General features: G+C 39.5%; 2 protein-coding genes across 5 annotated transcripts in view; both read right to left on the reverse strand.

Annotated features, from left to right (window-relative positions):
* Positions 1–19,329, reverse strand: part of HAS3 (hyaluronan synthase 3) — a 229,423-nt gene that overhangs the window by 174,039 nt on the left and 36,055 nt on the right. The window lies entirely within an intron of this gene.
* TANGO6 (transport and golgi organization 6 homolog) overlaps positions 1–19,329 on the reverse strand; it is a 178,982-nt gene that overhangs the window by 148,587 nt on the left and 11,066 nt on the right. For all 4 annotated transcript variants that reach the window (XM_082369795.1, XM_082369797.1, XM_082369796.1 and 1 more), the window contains exons 2-7: positions 15,754–16,394; positions 13,695–13,811; positions 11,898–12,039; positions 6,109–6,245; positions 3,697–3,859; positions 391–473 (exon numbers count right to left, since the gene is read on the reverse strand). In XM_082369795.1, coding sequence (XP_082225921.1) covers positions 391–473; positions 3,697–3,859; positions 6,109–6,245; positions 11,898–12,039; positions 13,695–13,811; positions 15,754–16,394 — 1,283 coding nt within the window. The remainder of the gene's footprint in view (positions 1–390; positions 474–3,696; positions 3,860–6,108; positions 6,246–11,897; positions 12,040–13,694; positions 13,812–15,753; positions 16,395–19,329) is intronic.

Consider the following 19,329-nt stretch of genomic DNA (forward strand, 5'->3'; position numbering starts at 1 on the left):
TCATTTATTCCAACTTCTTTATGATGATGATTCTATCAAAAATTATAAAGTAGATTCAATATTATCATACACTAAATTTTAGGAAGCCTACAGTATTTCAAATGCCTTTGTCAATTCCTTCAAAGACACACTTTCATCAGTGGCATGTGCCACTTAGAGAATCTGAACTGTTTAAGATTCAGAGTAAATGATGAAATTGACAGAGTTTCAAAATGTATCAGTTTTTTCACTAACAACTTAGTTTCCAGTTTTCAAGGTAAAAAGATTTTGATGGTTTGGAATTTAAGATTAGTCATTCCAATTCTTGAAGTACCAGTTTAAAAGGCAAAATTATTTTAAAAGACTAAGTACAAATATTAACTAAAAACACTAGTGACTCAAATTACCAACCTTATATACATCCTCAATACATCTACTAAGTTCTTCTTCTGTCACCAAAATGGTCCCTGGCACCATGTCACATTCTGAAACCTCTAAGGAACAAAAAACAAAATTACCCACACTCAGCACCTCATTGAACAGAAGAAGCTGGGCCTAAGGAAAAAAGTTTTACTAGAAAGTTCAGGAAGTAACAGCTAAAATTAGAAAATCAACATAGTTACAATACAGCACCATTCAAATACAATATTTCACAGAATGTTTCATTGATCATAAACATACATTGTTATTTTATGTATCACTAAGAAAGAAAAAAACACTGCCAAGTAACCTATGAAACATTATCACTTGGGATTTTAATTTTAAATTAATGAATGAAAAGTTGGAGATTAAATTAAGTGAAAATGGCAGAATCAATGGTTGTGTCTGGGTGACTGGTACACAGGTGTTCATTATACTATTCTCTGTACATGTGTTTGAAAATTTCCCTTTAAAAAGTTTTAAGGGACTTCCCCGGCAGTCCAGTGGTTAAGACTCTGAGCTTCCACTGCAGGGGGTACAGGTTCAATCCCTGGTCAGGGAACCAAGATCCCACATGCCGCTTGGTGTGGCCAAAAAAAAAAAAAAAGTTTTAAAACAGAGCTTTTTAAAAAAAGTATTAAGAGAACTCTCCTAGCTTTATTTTATACAGTATTGTTATATGTCATTTTTTTTTTTTTCCTTTGGCCACTCCATGCAGCATGCAGGATCTTAGTTCCACGACCAGGGGTCGACCCCGTGTCCCATGTAGTGGAAGTACGAAGCCCTAACCACTGGACTGCCAGGGAATTCCCTATCATTCTTGATATAAGCTAAACAATTGGAATAAACAGGATAAGGAATTAAAACTGCACATTGAGCGTCCAACTCTTCTGAAACATTTCAACACCATTACCGGTATCTGTGTTTTGCCATAATATATCATCCTCTGTGCCACAGAGTACAGTGATGTGATATCCTTAAGAGTCCTCCACTTTACTATTGTCTTCACGATTTTCTTCTAAGTCACTGACATCCATTCTACAAGTTTTAACGCTCATTTGCAGGCACAGACAATGCCACGATTGCTACCTGGCCAACAATGATTGTGAGATGCATCTAGATATTAGAGTTGCTAAAATGTGAAAAAGATTTCGAAAATAAAATTTTTTTTAATGTGAAAAAAAGTGCATCTTGGCCTTCATAAAATAGGATAATTCACCAAAATTGCCACATAGTCCTAAAAATGTGATGCAATATGAAAAACAAAATAAGAAAGCTTATACTTTAGAGATTGTTTTTCCAGTGGCAATGATGGGGTATATATATAAGATCAGTCATATTCTTACCCAATCCTTTTTGTTATCAATAGATTGTATATGCAAAACATGTAGCTGGTGTTACAGATGTAACCTAACACATGAGAATGCAGGGTAAATAGGTGTCCAATAAATATTCTTTGAATGAATGAACAAGGCCCAGGACAAAAATAATTGACCCACAACTGGACTGAATCTAGGCCTCCCAAGCACAAGTGCTCTAGACCAGGGGTCAAACTTGAACACACACTTGAATTACCCAAAGGGCCTGTTAAAACAGTGTTGGGTCCCACATCAGAGTTTCTAAGTCAGTAGGTCTGTGGTGGAACCCAAGAAGTTGTATTTCTAATAAATTCCCAGGCGATGCTGATGCTGCTGGTCCTGGGACCACACTTTGAGAACAACACTCCAGACTAAAGAAAATACCTAGCCAGTCACAGACAAGAAGATAAATAGATTAGTATTGAGGTACAGTCTTAACACATAAAATTAGATATAAATGCTAGGCCTTAATGACAAGGGCCAATAGAAATAATACTTCATCTTTTGAATCATTTTTTGAAGAAATACTAATTCTAGACTAGATTTCTATTAACTGTATAAAGGAATTTTAATTATTTATTCAAATACGTTTATCATGTCTGAATAATCACAAATTTCACTCCACCAAAGCTCAATCTGGTGCTTACTATGCACAAGAATTAGATTTTCTCCATTCTCACCCACCTAAACCCCTCTACACACACTCAGAAAAATTTATACTGTAAATGACTTTTATACAAAGTCTACACAGAACTAAATTGGGCTTAACCACAACATCAATTTTTCTCTTTATTTTTAACCTCAGAAACGACTATATGGAAAGGTTTTTTTTTACTCACTAAGAATGCTGAAATGATACCCTGTATCCAAGCACTAATCTCAATGAAGCATGAACACACACTGAGGGAAGTGTTGAAAATGTCAATCTTTTAACACATTAAAACTGGCCAAATCTGGGAAAATTTAAGCTTCAAAATGAATGATAGGAATGTTCAGTCACCCACTGAATAAAAAAAGAACCTATGAATCTGTATTAATACTTAAATAATTATTTTTTAAAAAGAGATGAGGCAAGGAGAAAAGAAAAGCTCTTCCTTAGAGAAGAATACCAACTAACAAATTAGAAACAATAAAAAAAATAGAAAGTCACCATTTTATGAGCAAAAATCATCAGTGGATACTAAACCACAGTATGAAGGACTGTTGGGAAACAGGATATTCACACTGTCTCATACGTCTATCATCCCCCAGATTATTATTAATTACAAAGGGAGGAAGGTATTTTTACAGTGGAGAAATCTGGTTGCTACCACTTTAATCAAATAGTCAAATTTAACATCACTAATAATGGAATAAACTGATAACATGTGCCCCTAATCTGATGGACTAAAAAAAAAAAAAACCATCATATGTAGTACTCCTGCCAAAATGTTAACCTGGATCTAATCAAGAGGAAACAATGAGACAAATACAAATTGAAGAACATTCTATAACCTGGGCTTCAAAAGTGTCAGAGTGAAAGACTATTAGGGATCTATTCTACATTACAGAAAACTAAAAAGACATAACAAGTAAATGCAATATAATTTTTTAAAAACAGTTATAAAGGAAATTCTTGAGACAAATAAGAGATTTGAATAAAGTCTGTATATTCGATGTCTGCAACTAACTCTCAAATGCTTCAGAAAAAAAATACGTATGTGTGTAGGAAGAGAGAAAGAAAGCGAACATGTCAAAATGTTAACTATGTGAAGTATATAGGGGTAGGACACTGCATTCTTCTTAGAACTTTTATGAAGTGGATTTTTCAAAATAAAAAATTGGGGGAAAAAAAGTAAAATTAAAGACACTGAACTACCACAGACTTAAGTTATTTAAATCCAAAACACGGAAGAAGGTCCTTTAGAGGGACAGCAAACCACCAGACTTCCTGCTTTACCTGCTGTAGTTGAACATCGATGAAGAGGAGCTAACACTGGCTGAAGTAAGTACTTTGCTGCCAGTTGTGGCCGTTCTCTTGACATAGTTATAAAGGTAGTGGTGGCAACTCTCTGAAATTGTAGTCCTGTCAATTTATCTTGAAAGTGAAATAAATCCAAAATCTAAAAGAAAAATTACATGAAGTAAATACCAGGCTCTTTGCAAGAAGCATTACGTTAACTAAGAAGATAACACATTAATTTCTTTATGCTAAAAAATAAATTTACTGCAGTAACACTGATCCAACAGAAGTTTTTTTTTTTAATTTAACAACCCAGTGTCAAAGGGTATGAGAACTGAAGGAGCTATGTTTTTATTAAACAATTTTATCAGATTTATAAAATACATGCTCACTGTAGGAAATCTGGAGAATAAATTTTTAAGAAGAAAATTAAGTCTTCCCAAATTACTATAAACATTTTGGGTGCATTTTTTTCCAATATGTTTCCTGTATAATTCTTTTTTCTTTTCAATTAAGACCATACTTAATATTCAGTTTTGTGTATTGCTGAAACCTTCTCATACTGTTATAAATTCCTCAAAAATATTATTTCCAGATATTCAGTTTTTCCCCAAAATTTTGCTATGATAAATAGCAATTATGGGGTCAAGGCATATAAATATATCCAGAATCTGAAGAGCCTGTCAGGTCTGAACAAAAGTCTACTTTGTTCTCAAAAATAAACATTGATCTCTCGTGCTTGAGTTTAAGCACCCAACTGAAAAGCACATTCTGTTCCTGGCTTAAAACTGACTCTTTTACTTTTTGTAGACAGGAGAATCTTCTGTTCAAAAACTGTATGTGACCTCTGACACTGCCAAAGAGAGACTCAGTAAGATTAAAACCTATGTCTTGATTTTAGCGTTTCCTTAAGTGCCCAAACTATAGCTACTAGTTTTGGAAAATATTTACTCATCACTGCAAATGATAACTTTATCCTGTAAGATAATTTATACTTAATATTTTCCAGTATAAGATTTTGCATTGTGATGTTTGGTCCCATGCATGCCTACCCACGAGAATCCTGAAGACCAGCATAACAACTGAATGACTTTCTTCACACTGTACTCCAAAAGGCATATCTTACATTTAAATGCATGGGGAGTGCTGACTAAGAACACTCCTTCCACACTTTCACCTATGAGATTAACAAAGAAAAGTTTTGTAACACATTGCATAGGCAAAAGTGTGGGAGAACAGATACATAAATAATATCAATCAAAAATTTAAATACACATACCCTTTAAGCCAGTAATGTCAATTCTAAGAATTTTCCCTGTGATAATACTTGCACATAGGCAAGATTTGTAGATATTAACTGGAACATGGTTTGTAACAGCAGAAGAATGGAAGCAACTTAAATGTCCATTAATAGGAAGCTAGGTAGGGCTTCCCTGGTGGCGCAGTGGTTAAGAATCCACCTGCCAATGCAGGGGTCACGGGTTCGAGCCCTGGTGTGGGAAGATCCCACATGCCGTGGAGCAACTAAGGCCGTGCGCCACAACTACTGAGCCTGTGCTCTAGAGCCCGCGAGCCACAATTACTGAGCTCACGTGCCACAACTACTGAAGCCCATGTGCCTAGAGCCCATGCTCCACAACAAGAGAAGCCACCAAAATGACAAGCCCACACACTGCAACAAAGAGTAGCCCCTGCTTGCTGCAACTAGAGAAAGCCCGTGCACAGCAACAAAGACCCAATGCAGCCAAAAATAAATTAATTAATTTATTTATTTATTAAAAAAAAAAATAGGAAGCTAGTTAAATAAATTATGGTACATAATATGATGAAATACCTATGTACCCAAGAAAAAGAATGATGAAATGATCTCCAAGGTACACTGTTACGTGAAAAAAGCAAAACTGAAAAACAGTGTGTGGAGCATGTTATCATCTGGATAAAAATTAGAAGATATACACACATATATACACATATAGTTGTATACACACGATACACAGACTACCTCTGCAAAATAAATAAGAAATTGGTACAGAGATGGGAGGGAGACTTACTTTTCCATTTACTCTTTTGTGCTTTTAAAATTGTGTACCATGTTAATTTACCTTATTTAATACCTATTTTTTTTTAAACTAATAAAAAACACAGAAAAGATAATGAATATGATGAAACTGTAGTTTCATATTCCAGCTCTGAGAGCAAGCTAGTCAGTTATTAATGGTGAGGGGTTCTTAAACCTAACAGGTCAGTCTCTCCCACAGGTTTTTAATCAATTATTAAGAAGGCCCCTCAATGAATAATAAACTTAAACATTATATTGTTTTTAACTCAATATTAGATGAACATTAAAAGCCCTCTTTTTATAAATAAGCAGATAATCCTCAAACAGTCAAAAGAAACAAAATGATTTACCTGGGGGCAGATATCTCTATAATAATCCTCTGGTGAAAGAGACTGCTGGGGACAAGAGGCCAAAATCTTTGCAATCAGGTCACACTTCTTCCAATCAGCAGCTGTGGCCTCAGCATCACTCCCACCAGCCACCCCGGCTGTCAGCAATGGATAGAGGTGTCAAAAACTCATTGCAGTTCACCACAGAAGGTCCTTAAAATTTAGAGTAAAAACTATTTTTTCCCTACTGAAAGTTGTTAATTTCCTCTGTAAGATAATCTATCCCTCCGTACTTTCCTTTTGATGTTGGTTTCTGGGAGGTTCAGAGAAAAAAGTAGCACTTAACCACTGTAATGATATTATTCATACGACTTGAACACTAGCTTCTTCTTAGTATTTATTACCTTTTAAATGATTAATATTATTATTATTCTCTCTCTTTATATACATCATGTATTTCAAACTTTTTTTTTTTTTTTTGGCTGTGTTGGGTCTTCGTTGCTGTACACGGGCTTTCTCTAGTTGCAGCGAGTGGGGGCTACTCTTCATTGTGGTGTGCGGGCTTCTCACTGTGGTGGCTTCTCTTGTTGCAGAGCACGGGCTCTAGGCATGCGGGCTTCAGTAGTTGTGGCACGTGGGCTCAGTAGTTGTGGCTTGCTCACAGGCTCTAGAGCGCAGGCTCAGTAGTTGTGACGCACAGGCTTAGCTGCTCTGCGGCATGTGGGATCTTCCTGGACCAGGGCTCGAACCCATGACCCCTGCATTGGCAGGTGGATTCTTAACCACTGCACCACCAGGGAAACCCTCAAACTGTCTTCAACCAAAACTATGGAGTAACAGGTCCCAGATTTACCTTACCATCTTAGATGATTAGAAATGGGACAAAATACATAAACAATGGTTTTCAGACACTGGACAACAAGCAGCCCAAGACACTGAACCCTAAGAGAATGGAAGCAAACAAGGTGAGTCCTATGAATACCCTAGCCTATTACCTAGAGAGAGTTTTGAGGCTACACCACAGCTAAGGAGAGCCCAAACGAAGCCTGCCACCTGGTTGAATTAAAGAAACACAGTTCAGAGTTCAGGGAGACCAACACAGTTAGAATTTTCAGGGCAAAACACCAGAGAAGTGACAGCTACACAAAGAGGGAGCTCCAGAGATCTGCAGAGGAATCCTCTCTCAAGTCTTTCATGGAGTATGATCTGTGTACGTGTGTGAGAAAAAAAACCCAAGGCAAGAACCACAGAAAGAAGTAGGGGGAACAATCCCCACAGTTCACACGGGGCTTGGAATAGTTAATGTTTCCACTAGTGAGCATGGAAAAGTCTCCTAATACACAGAATATCAGAAAGGTATTACCTTAGTAGTGGTGCCAAATTACCTTGGGTTAAAGGCTGCTCTAGACCCACAGTAACAAGGCTTAAAAGCCAGGATTGAAGGGCTCAAACTGATCCCAAGAAAATTAACTGCATCCCAGAACAAAGCCCAACAAAGGAATACAACAAAATCTAGCACCCGACAATGTAAAATTAAAACATCCAATATACATTAAAAAATTACCAGGCAAGGGACGTCCCTGGTGGCGCAGTGGTTAAGAATCCACCTGCCAATGCAGGGGACACGGGTTCGATCCCTGGTCTGGAAAGATCCCACATGCTGCAGAGCAACTAAGCCCGTGCACCACAACTACTGATCCTGAGCTCTAGAGCCCGTGAGCCACAACTACTGAGCCCGCGTGCCACAACTACTGAAGCCCACATGCCTAGAGCCCATGCCCCACAATAAGAGAAGCCACCGCAGTGAGAAGCCCATGCACCTCAATGAAGAGTAGCCCCCGCTCGCTGCAACTAGAGAAAGCCCGTGCACAGCAACTAAGACCCAACACAGCCAAAAATAAAATAAATAAATTAAAAAAAAAATTACCAGGCATATCCATTCAGTGAAATATTTTCAGTCATAAAAAGGAACAAAGGACTGATTCATGGTATAACATTATGCTAAGTGTCTCAAACCAGACACCAAAGACCACATGTTGCATGATTCCATTCGGATGAAATACCTAGAATAGGCAAATCCATCAAGACGGAAAGTAGATTAGTGCTTACAAAGGGCTGGAGGAGGGGAGAATGGGGAGTGATTGCTAATGGGTAAGAGGTTTTTTGGGGGGAATGATGAAAATGTTTTGGAATTAGATATTGGTGATGGTTACACAACTCTGTGAATATACTAAAAACCATTAAACTGTACTCTTTAAAAGAGTAAATTTTATGGTATGTGAATAACTTCTCAATCTAAAAAACCTACTAGGTATGCAAAGAAGCAAAAAGGAACATAACAAGAAGGAAAAATCAGTAAAAACAGACACATAAAAACAGAGATGACAATTAGGAGACAAGGACATTAAACAGCTATTATAAACTTATTCTCTATTTTCAAAAAGGTAAAGAAAAGAATGATCATAATGAGGAAAGAAATGGAAGATATTAAAAAGACCCAAAGTGAACCTCTAGTAATGAAAAAAAATAATAAATGAGGGAAATTCCCTGGCAGTTCAGTGGTTAGGACTCTGTGCTCTCACTGCCAAGGACCGAGGTTCAATCCCTGTTCAGGGAACTAAGATCCCACAAGCTGTGCAGCACAGCCAAAAAAAAAAAAAATCTGAAATGAAAAATATGCCAGATGGAATTAACAGCAGATTAGATACTGCAGGATAAAAGATTAATAAACTTGAACATGTAGCAATAGAAATTATCCAAAATGTAGCAATAGAAATTATCCAAAATGAAACACAGAGAGAAAAAGACTGAAAAACATCAACAGAGAACAGTATCTTGTAGGACAATATTAAGTATAATATTAAGTATAATATTAGGTATAATTCAAATTCCAGAAAGAGAAAAGGGAAGACAGAAAAAAAATATTTGAAGATAATATCTGAGAAATTTCCAAATATGATGAAAATTATAAACCCTCAGCTCCAAGAAGCTTAAGAAAACTTAAGCAGAAAAAACATGAAGAAAACCACCCACACCAAGGCATATCATAATCAAATTTCTAAAAACCAGTGATAAACAGAAAAATCTTAAAAGCAGCTAGAAAAACAGGGTGTATCAGATACAGAGGAACAAAGACAAAAATGACAGTAGACTTTGCATCAGAAATCATGCAAGCCAGAAGACAATGGAGTAACATCTTTAAAGCACTAAAAGAAAAAGCGATCAACCTAGAATTCTGTATCCAGCAAAAATATTTTCAAAAAAGATGGTGAAATAGACTTTTTCAAACAAACAAGAGCTAAGGGAATTCATTGCCAGTAGATCTGCACTATAAGAAAGGTTAGAGTTCTTCAGGCAGAAGGAAATTTGAATTAAAATTTGCATCTACACAAAGAAACGAAGAACACCAGAAATGGCAAATATGCGAGTAAATATAAACTGCCTCAAATCATTGAGAATAAACCATATATATATTCATATATGCATAAGTACAAAATTAAGGTTCTAAGTTTCTTATAGCAGCTCCCCAATTTGCATGCCCTTGGGTGAAGTCTAAGCTTTCTCTGGAAAAAGAAGATGCAAGGACCTATCTGCATGTGACAACTTCTCACAGGTAACTGTTAATTTTCCATTTCATTGGTCCTAGAAGCCACTGCAGGCAGAACTGGGGAGGCAACATTACAGCCACTGCCGACCAAATCTACCAATGTCTGCCAACCACACCGACCTCAATTTTGTCTGACAGGACCAAGGTACATTGACCACCCCAGAAATGGAAAGTCAGGACTGATTCTCTCTCTCCTCCTCCCTCCCCACATATCCAGCCCTTCATTAAGTGCTGGCAACTCTTCCCCTTAAATACGTCTTATATTCATTCATTTCTCTGCATTTCCACTGCCACTGCATTGATCCAAGCCACTGTGATCTCTCAGATGACTGCTTCTTCTTAACTGATTTCCCCGCTTCTGCTCTTACTCAACCCATTCTTCACAATACATCCAGAAATATATTTCTAAAATGTACATTTGATCCTGTCTCTCTCCTTAAAACCCGCCAGTGGTATCTCATTGCCCTCAGAATAAAGTTCAAAACCCTGAACTAGGCCTAAATGCCTCCATGATGTGGCTCCTGCCCGCCCCTCCACCCTCATTTCACACCCCTCCACCCTCATTTCACACCCTTCCACCCTCATTTCACACCCTTCCACCCTCATTTCACACCCCTCCACCCTCATTTCACACCCTTCCACCCTCATTTCACACCCTTCCACCCTCATTTCACACCCTTCCACCCTCATTTCACACCCCTCCACCCTCATTTCACACCCCTCCCTCATCTCATACCACTTTCCCTGCACTCTCTACCCTCCCTGCTCTACCCATACTGAAATTTCCTCAAAAACACTGTTCTTTCCTATGTCAGTTCCTTCATATATGGATCCTCTCGAACTATACAGTCTTCCCTCACTCTTCAATGAACATATTCCTACTCAGCATTCAGGACTCAGTTTAAATGTTATTTCCATCAAAAGGCCACTAAGTTTTTGGTAATTTGTTACAGCAGCAATAGGAAATTAACGTGCAGGGGATACAGGAGACAAGGGACCAAATACAAGAGAAAGCCAAGGGGATCACCAGGAAAAAGGTGAAGGGAGATCCTAGGATGACAGCTCTGTGGAGGTAATTAGTCCAAACAACAGAAGACTCAGAGACAGAGGTGTCTTCAAGAAGATAAAACGGATAGAACAACTAATGTATTTGAATGTATTAAAAGGAGATTTAAACAACTGGGATGGAGTCTGAAAACAGATTAGTGATAAGTACATACAAAACTAAGCAGACAAACAAAACAGATAGCTATTAACTCCAGGAAGTACAAAAGTGTGTAAAAAAGGAAAAGTATACTACAGTAGCTCAGCTGTATACAGTAATCACACAGAAGAGTATAAACACTGAATACTGATCTAACCAAAACTAAGATATGACTATATTAAGGGGATTGGAAGTATGCTTGGGTGAATGATGGTAGGGTTGTGAAAGAGAACAAAATCCTTTTTCACTCATGGTGAGTTAATAGATGATGCCTAAAACTGAAAAATTAAGAAGGTGCTGTAAGCGCATTATAGTTAGAAAAAGAGAGGTAAATACCAGAAGAAACCTGCTAAAAATGATCAAAGTGGTTGCTTCCGAGGATGGGAAATGGAGTGAAATGCTGCCAAGAACTGCTATTTTTCTCTAAAAGCCTTATAGACCTATCGACTCTTTAAACTATGTGCATGTATAATTTTGTTTAAAAATCAAAAAATATAAATTAAAAACTACTACCATACTTAACATGATAATGAACCTTCTTTCTATTAATGAGGACTAAGGGAATATAATTGTGGAAATGAATCTAAAATTTCATCCCAAAGTTTGCATCTCTTGGGTATCTCCAGCTTCAGGAGAACTGTTTCGTATTTTAAGTCCTGAGGTGAAGTACTCTTAGCACCCTGACTCTTTTCCACAGAGAATTTCACGTTTTCTATAGGGTTTTACTTAAACTTTTTGTGCAATGTTTTCCTCTGATTGTGTAAGTTATTTGAAACAGTTGACAATATTAGTCAACAACATGAGCAGTGTATCACAACTATTTTTGGAAAAATGGCAAGAAAATGAGTTTCTTTGGAAAAGGAGCTCATTAAGGTTTAACCTCCTCATTCTCCACAAAGTCTAGTCTCCATCAGGTTTTACAGTCAAATGCTAAAGACCAATATTTCACTGTGACTCAAAGGAAAGTGGATATCAAAGTAACAAACATCTATTTCTTACCACCAGCTCCTTCCAAAATGCCCCGGACTACTGCCTGAACACCACTGGGTCTCATCAACCTTTCAGAGAGGAGCTGCCCACATAGACGCTGGAGCCAAGCTGGGGCCCGACACATAACTTGTGTCTTCCCGTCTGTGCAGGACTAAAAAAGGAAGGGAAAGGTATGAACTGAATGTCAGTGTAACAGATATGCAGAAATTAAAAATATACAAATATACTGAGTCATACTGATGATTAACAGTATGCTATACAGACTTCAAAAGAGCAAAATTTTTCCCTTAAAAAGAAAAAAAGACTCCTTTACAAAACCTATTTCAGCATCACTTTTAAGAAAGTAAAAATATAGTGAAACTTCTTCAAGTGAAGTATCAAGTGAAATTTCAAACCCAGAAATAGACAAACATGTCTGTGAATAAAATACAGATTTGGGGGACACAAGGTTAATGTAACCGATCTGAATGCAGTCCTTCCAATCAAATCTAGCTTCCAAAGAAGACTCCTATGAGCATGACTCACCACTAAGAGGACAGTTCACAACACTGAGAGGACACTAGTCCTTGCCTCCACAGTCTCAGCTGCTCTGATTCCTTTTGACATGGCAGTTTCAAGAAGAGTTAGATTTCTTCAAGAACTCCTTTTTGAGAGCTCTGTGGAGCCACCATGAACAAAACAGACTTGGTGTCCCTTATTTTGGGCTAGAACGCAAACTATGGTGTGGTCATTCATTGTGTCTAACTATGTGAGCATAAAACTTAGTGAAAGAAAAACATTTAATCCCAACTAGCCTGTTCTCTCTCTTTTATTTAAGGAAGATCAATAATTACCATTTATTGAAGGGGTTATGATGTGCCAATGCACTGTGGTGAGCACCTCCCCCACAATCTCAAAAGGAACTTATAAGGAAGGGTCTGTTGTCATCCCCATCCCCATTCTATGGGTAAGGAAACTGAGGGATGGAAAGGCTTACTAATTCAAACAACTGCACGCTGGGGTTGAATTCCAGCGTGCCTAACTCCAGAGCCTCTGTTTCTCGTCATGCTCTTATAATGTATTTGGTTTAATCTGGCAAACTGTGGACTCATTCAGAGAAGCAGAGTATGAGCCAGAGGAGCCCAATGTGAGGCTACAGTAACATTCTAAGGACGAGATGAAAATGACTTCAACTAGGAGATATCTTTGTAGCCAGCTTCAGCTGGTCCTACAGCCAATTCCTTTGGCCCTTCATGCTTTACTCACCTAAACTCATAACTAAAATTTAGGTACTGAAAGAAAATAGATAAATCCAGCTACATCATCAAATTAAATCATTTTGGATAAATAATTATTTTTAAGGAAAAAAGAAACTATCTTATGCCTAGCAGAATATATACTATTACGTTTTTCAAAAAAGGATCTAAGAATAGTCCATTAATTGCTCTAATTTTAATTTCTTGACTTCAAATACTCCATTCAAAGAATAAGATGTTCGAACACTTCTGCCAGAAGAATGTATTGTCAAACAGCCAAATTTTAGTTTAAAAAAAAAAAAAGATCCAGTTTGAGAATGAATAAAATATATTTTTGTCATAAGCCTTAAAAAATGATCACAATATTCCTGGGAACAGTGCCCATCATTCCACTAAAAGAAAAATCCTTTTAAATTATCCCAAAGGTCAGTGTAATTTAGCTCTACAAATACCATTTAACAATGTAAAAGATGAAATAAGACTCAACTAGATTAATTTCCCAGGAGAAGAAGACAGTACACCACACATTATCATTAAAGATTCACACACAAGAGTCCCCAGGCATGCATACCTGGGGTGGTCCTCCCTGGAGGATAAGTAATTCTCGGACTGCTAATGGTTGATACACTTGATCCAAGATGTCTCTCAGAGCCTTCCTAGATAGGGCTCTTTCGTCCTCGGTTAACACCTAAAAGAAACACGTATTTGGCTTTTGTGGAATACAAACTAGGCAGGCAATAGAAGGCAATGCTTTGCAATACTGAACAAAGATGCTTGTAAGGGGAGAGGGAGGCAAGCTTCTTTTGCCTCTTGATTTCCTTCTACCTGGAGGAAGCTATAATACTGAACCACTCCTGGCCCTCTCTCCATCCCCTCACCCACTTCCGGGCAGGAGATTGCACTGATTTATCTGATTGGTGAGTCCTGGCACGCACAGATGAGCTCGCTCCTCTTCTATCTCTTGGGAGCGAGCACACGTTCTGTTCTGCTCTTCCCTGCCGTAGACTTTTCAGGGGCATGTCCCCTGCCAAGGGGCAGAAGGCGCTGCAGTTTTCTGGCACTCTTTAAAACTGGGTGAGAAGTGTGTCTAATTCTGGAATGCACTGTTAGGAGACCCATTTGTCTCCCTCTATATACCTTCCAACTCTGCCTTTATGAGTAATAAAGGGGACATTTTGACTTGTCATCTCGTACTGTTAACTGCCTTTTAATTGATTCAGAACTTGGGCAGTAAAGAAGGGTGTTATTTAATTGGGCCCCGTCTCTGAGCCTCAAGAGACTGTCCCCCTTTGGTAACCTCACAGTCAAGCTCTCAGAGAGCCCTGCCCCTTACAATTTAGCAAACTGCAGTACAGGTGCTGCTTAGAGCAGCAGCTATTGCTGGGACTTGTCCAGCTTCGTAGTGTACACCCGCCGTGTCTCCCCTTCTCCTCCCACCCCCTCACTTGGTCCTTTCTTTGTGTTTCTCTTTTCTTTTCTCTCCTCTGTCTGAGACCCCTGGGCACTGCTTAGCGCTAGCAATAGTAATTCCAGAACCCCCATCTCAAGGAAGTGCAGGCAGCAGGCACTGATAGAGCTGTCAAGATTCACACCCTGCTGTAAAGAGCACAGAGCTCTGCTCCACAAAATGTAAGTGCACTGGGGGAGCTCATAATTTCGTGTCACTGCTCGGGTGACAATGGCTTTTAAATGTTTTCTGTTTTGTTTTGTTTTGTGAGCATAGGCAGAAGAGGGAATAGAAGAGGAGAACAAACAGAAAAGGAACAAGTTGGAGGGTGACATAGAAAGGTGACAGAGAAATGAGGTGAGTGGGCATTATGAAATCTGGCTGCAGCAGCGAAGGAATTACCCCACGTGTGACCCTGGATACATTTATATCTTAACAGCTTCTCCTGGTTAGGCTCCTGTGCTGATGCTGGTGGTCCTCTCGTGGGGGAGTAGTGGTCACTGCTATGTTATACTTGTGAGCCTTGTCTCCCCAATTACTGTGTGAGCTGTTTGAGAAAAGGACCACGTCTAATGCTTCTGTAACCTCCACAGCACCTTTATAGTCCAGACACTCAAATCCTTACTGACTGTCAGCAAAACACAGGCACATACCCTTGTCATCTAATAATAACAACGAACACTGATTGGATTGTGCAGTGTACCCAGTGCTTTGCATACTTTATCTCCCTTAATCCTCCCAAGAACTTAATGAAGGAGGTGTGAATAGTTTAATATTAATATTAATGGTAATAACTTTTTGATGAGCACTACTGGGGATTGGGCTAGGTACTTTACACACATTATCCTTAATCCTCACAGCCACCTTGCAATTATTAAACACATTTTACAAAAGAGGAAACAGAGGCTCAAAGAAATAGCCTGCAACAGCTGTTTCAAAAAATGGCTAGAAGGGACAGGTGAAATGGACTCCCCAGGTGTGAAAGGACTAGTATTTAATAAATGAAAGCTCCAACCCCCATAAAGATTCATCTATCCACCAGAGATACTTGGACATTTAATAAAAATTCTAGATCTTTCCATCAGCACTTTTCCAAAGAACTAAGACTGTCTTTTATAGCAACTACACACAAGTATACACACATATTCACACAGACTCAAACACTCTCTCAACGTATGTTTACCTCTTCCTCGGGATTTAGCGGTTTTCTCTTGGTTGGGCAGAATCCCAGCTGGCACAGACCTGCTGCGATATCCCCAAAATGGCGGCAGAAAATCAAGCTCCCCAGAGATGCGTGCTGAGCAACATTTAGGAGGACCTTGCAGCTGGTGTACAGTCTCCGGGGTGCACTGGGGGCAGCACCGAGACACACCACGTCCTGAACAACGGCACCAAACTCAGTCCTGTATCTCACAGGGACTCCAACACCAGGCACAAGATAGGGGCAGACACCCAAGGTAACTACAAACTGCAAAACTGACTGGACAGTCTTTTGCTGTGAGATACTAAGTGTATCCGGGCTCAGGGCAGGAGCAGCTTCTGGAGTCCTCGGGTTGGGTTTACCTGGATTGAACTCAACTGCAAGGCGGATCATGGTTTCCTTCAAGCACAACAGCAACAGTAAGGTTTGGGAAGTAAAACGCCAGGTGACATCCATACAGTCTTGTCGCCATTCTGCCTCATTAGCAATTTCATCCCTTAGGAGTTTCAATTTCTTCCAGTGAGGATCCTTCAGAAACTTGTCCTCCAAAGCAGACAGGTTAGATTTTAAAGTAGTCAACAGGACATCATGTTTTGTGATCTGTAGTGAACTTGAGCCTGATCCTTTTGAAGAAAGATAAAGGAAATTACATACATGGAAAACAAATTGTACTTCCCTCCATGTGGAATGCCTTGCCCACTCCAGTTCATCCTCTGAGGCCTGGCTCAGATGTCATTGCTTCTAGAAAGGTGTCCCCAGTTGTGCCACCCCAGCCTAGGCAGAATTCAAGACCACATTCCCTGCCTTCCCATAGCACTTTGGATGTAGTTAGGATAGTGTACCTAACACATTATACCTCTTCTAGTTTGTTTCTGAGGGCAGAGGCCAGGTCTTAATCAACTTACTGGGCTTAAATTGCAGCCAGAACAGAAATCTAAAAAGCTAAACATTTTACCACAGAAGGTTCATTCAGTCAAACTGTTGTAGATCCCAGGGATAAAGGACAAAACGAAGTCCTTTCCCTCATGGAACTTAAATTCTAGTGAGGCAGATCACAGAATATAGACAAAGGGTGCAGACAGATTAATTTAATCACATTCCCCCCAAAATATATATTCTCAATTTTTCCTGAACTTTCTTAAAATGGTCTTTACTGCCCTCTCCCGGTGAAGGAGCTCATACACACTCTCAGCAGTTGACATCCTTGCTGACTCACTCCTTGAAACACTCCTCTCTCGGTTTCTGGGACAGCAAGCACCCTTTCCTGGTTTTCCTCCTACCTCCATGGCCATCTTGCAATGTCTCCTCTGCTGGCTTCTTTTCCTCTACCAGATATCAAAATGCTCCAAGGCTGGTCCTGAACTCTGCACTCTCTTCCTCGACAATCTTATTCAGGCCCAGGTCTTTAAAAATGATCTATAAGCTAACAGCTCCCAAATTTACATGTCTGGCTCATGTCTACCCTCTAAGTTCCAGGGACATATTTCCAACTGCTGAATGAAATCTCCACTTGGATGTTTTTAGGCATTTCAAATTCAACAAATTGTTGATTCTCACGAGTACCTTTCACTCCCTACTACAATCTAACCAGGTTACTAACTGGTTACATCTCCATCCTTTTCCTTTTCCCTTTTATCCAATCCATCACCAAGTCTTGTCTGTTCTGCTTACTAAATGTTTCTCAAATTCATTCAATTTTCTCCACCTCACCACTACAACCTTTCTCTAAGCCATGAACATCTTTAAACTGAACTACGGCAGCAGCCTCTTAACTGGTTTCCCTACTTACACTCCTCCTCTCCCAAAAGTCTACTTTTCACACGTCAGATTTTCTTAATATTTAAAATAGATTTCTCTTGGTGGAAGTGTGCACATACACTCCTGATGTGTATATACCTTAAGTGGAAATGCTGAGTCATAGGTATCTGGAAGTCTCAATCTAAATATTATCTCCTCGGGGGTGGCCTTCCTTGACCAATCTAAAAGCCATGCCCCACACTATTAACTCTGTGATACCACCCAATTTCTTTTCTCCGTAGTACTTATCAAAATCAGTAATTATTTTATTGGTGTTTATTTTCTTTCTTCTCTATCAGAGTTTAAACTTAATGAGGGTAAGCACCATGTCTCTCTTGTTTGGTCTGTGCTTTGCATAGTACATAAAGTAAGCTCCAAATGAGTATTTGTTAGTTGATCGAGTAAAAGAATGAATGAAAAGAGTAATTAATAAAGATCTCCTTAGGACTTCCCTGGTGGCACAGTGGTTAAGAATCTGCCTGCCAATGCAGGGGACATGGGTTCGAGCCCTGGTCCGGGAAGATCCCACATGCCATGGAGCAACTAAGCCTGTGCACCACAACTACTGAGCCTGCACTCTAGAGCCTGCGAGCCACAACTACTGAGCCCACGTGCCACAACTACTGAGCCCACGTGCCACAACTACTGAAGCCCGTGCACCTAGAGCCAGTGCTCCACAACAAGAGAAGCCACTGCAATGAGAAGCCTGTGCACTGCAATGAAGAGTAGCTCCCACTCGCCACAACTAGAGAAAGCCCGCACGCAGCAACGAAGACCCAATGCAGCCAAAAATAAATAAATAAATTTATAAAAAATAAAATAATAAATAAAGATCTCCTTAAAACTCCTATAAGACCAACCCTCCCTTGGGCTTCCCTGGTGGCGCAGTGGTTGAGAATCTGCCTGCCAATGCAGGGGACACGGGTTCGAGCCCTGGTCTGGGAAGATCCCACATGCCGCGGAGCAACTGGGCCCGTGAGCCACAGCTACTGAGCCTGCACGTCTGGAGCCTGTGCTCCGCAACAAGAGAGGCCGCGATGGTGAGAGGCCCGCGCACCGCGATGAGGAGTGGCCCCCACTTGCCGCAACTAGAGAAAGCCCTTGCACAGAAACGAAGACCCAACACAGCCATAAATAAATTTTAAAAAATTAAAAAATTAAAAAAAAAAAGACCAACCCTCCCACAAGATAACAACTATCAACTCTGGACAAAATGTAAAAAGCAAATATCTGAAGGTGCCTGAAGGTGACAAGAGTGAGCAAAAACTAGGGAAGGCACTCAGAAGGGAAAAACAGCATTGAGTAAGTTTCCTGCTTTTTCTTGTCTTTTAGTCTGGGGTTAGGCCTCAGCATAGCTAAAATTCTAAGAGAAACCCATTGTCTTATGGGCTTGAGAACCAAAGCACAGAATTCAGGGCAACTACAGCAGGTGGAAAATAAGAAGAGAAATATCAGAAAGGATAGAACCAGAGAGGAAGAGCCCCCAATTCTATATAAACTGTGCCCAAATCTCTGGCTAATCTATGAACTAAGCATGTATGGGAAGAACTTCAAATAGGTCAGCTAAGATTAAAAGAACTGAAAAGAGTTGCTGCCCACCACAGAAGAGACAGAGCTTGGAGTACGAATCAGTCAAGTTAATTGCCTACTTTAAAACAAAACATGGCTTCCCTGGTGGCACAGTGGTTGAGAATCTGCCTGCCAATTCAGGGGACACGGGTTCGAGCCCTGGTCTGGGAGGATCCCACATGCCGCAGAGCA

The sequence above is a fragment of the Balaenoptera borealis genome, assembly GCF_965194805.1.
Source record: "Balaenoptera borealis genome assembly, chromosome: 19".
Taxonomy (NCBI): domain Eukaryota; kingdom Metazoa; phylum Chordata; class Mammalia; order Artiodactyla; family Balaenopteridae; genus Balaenoptera; species Balaenoptera borealis.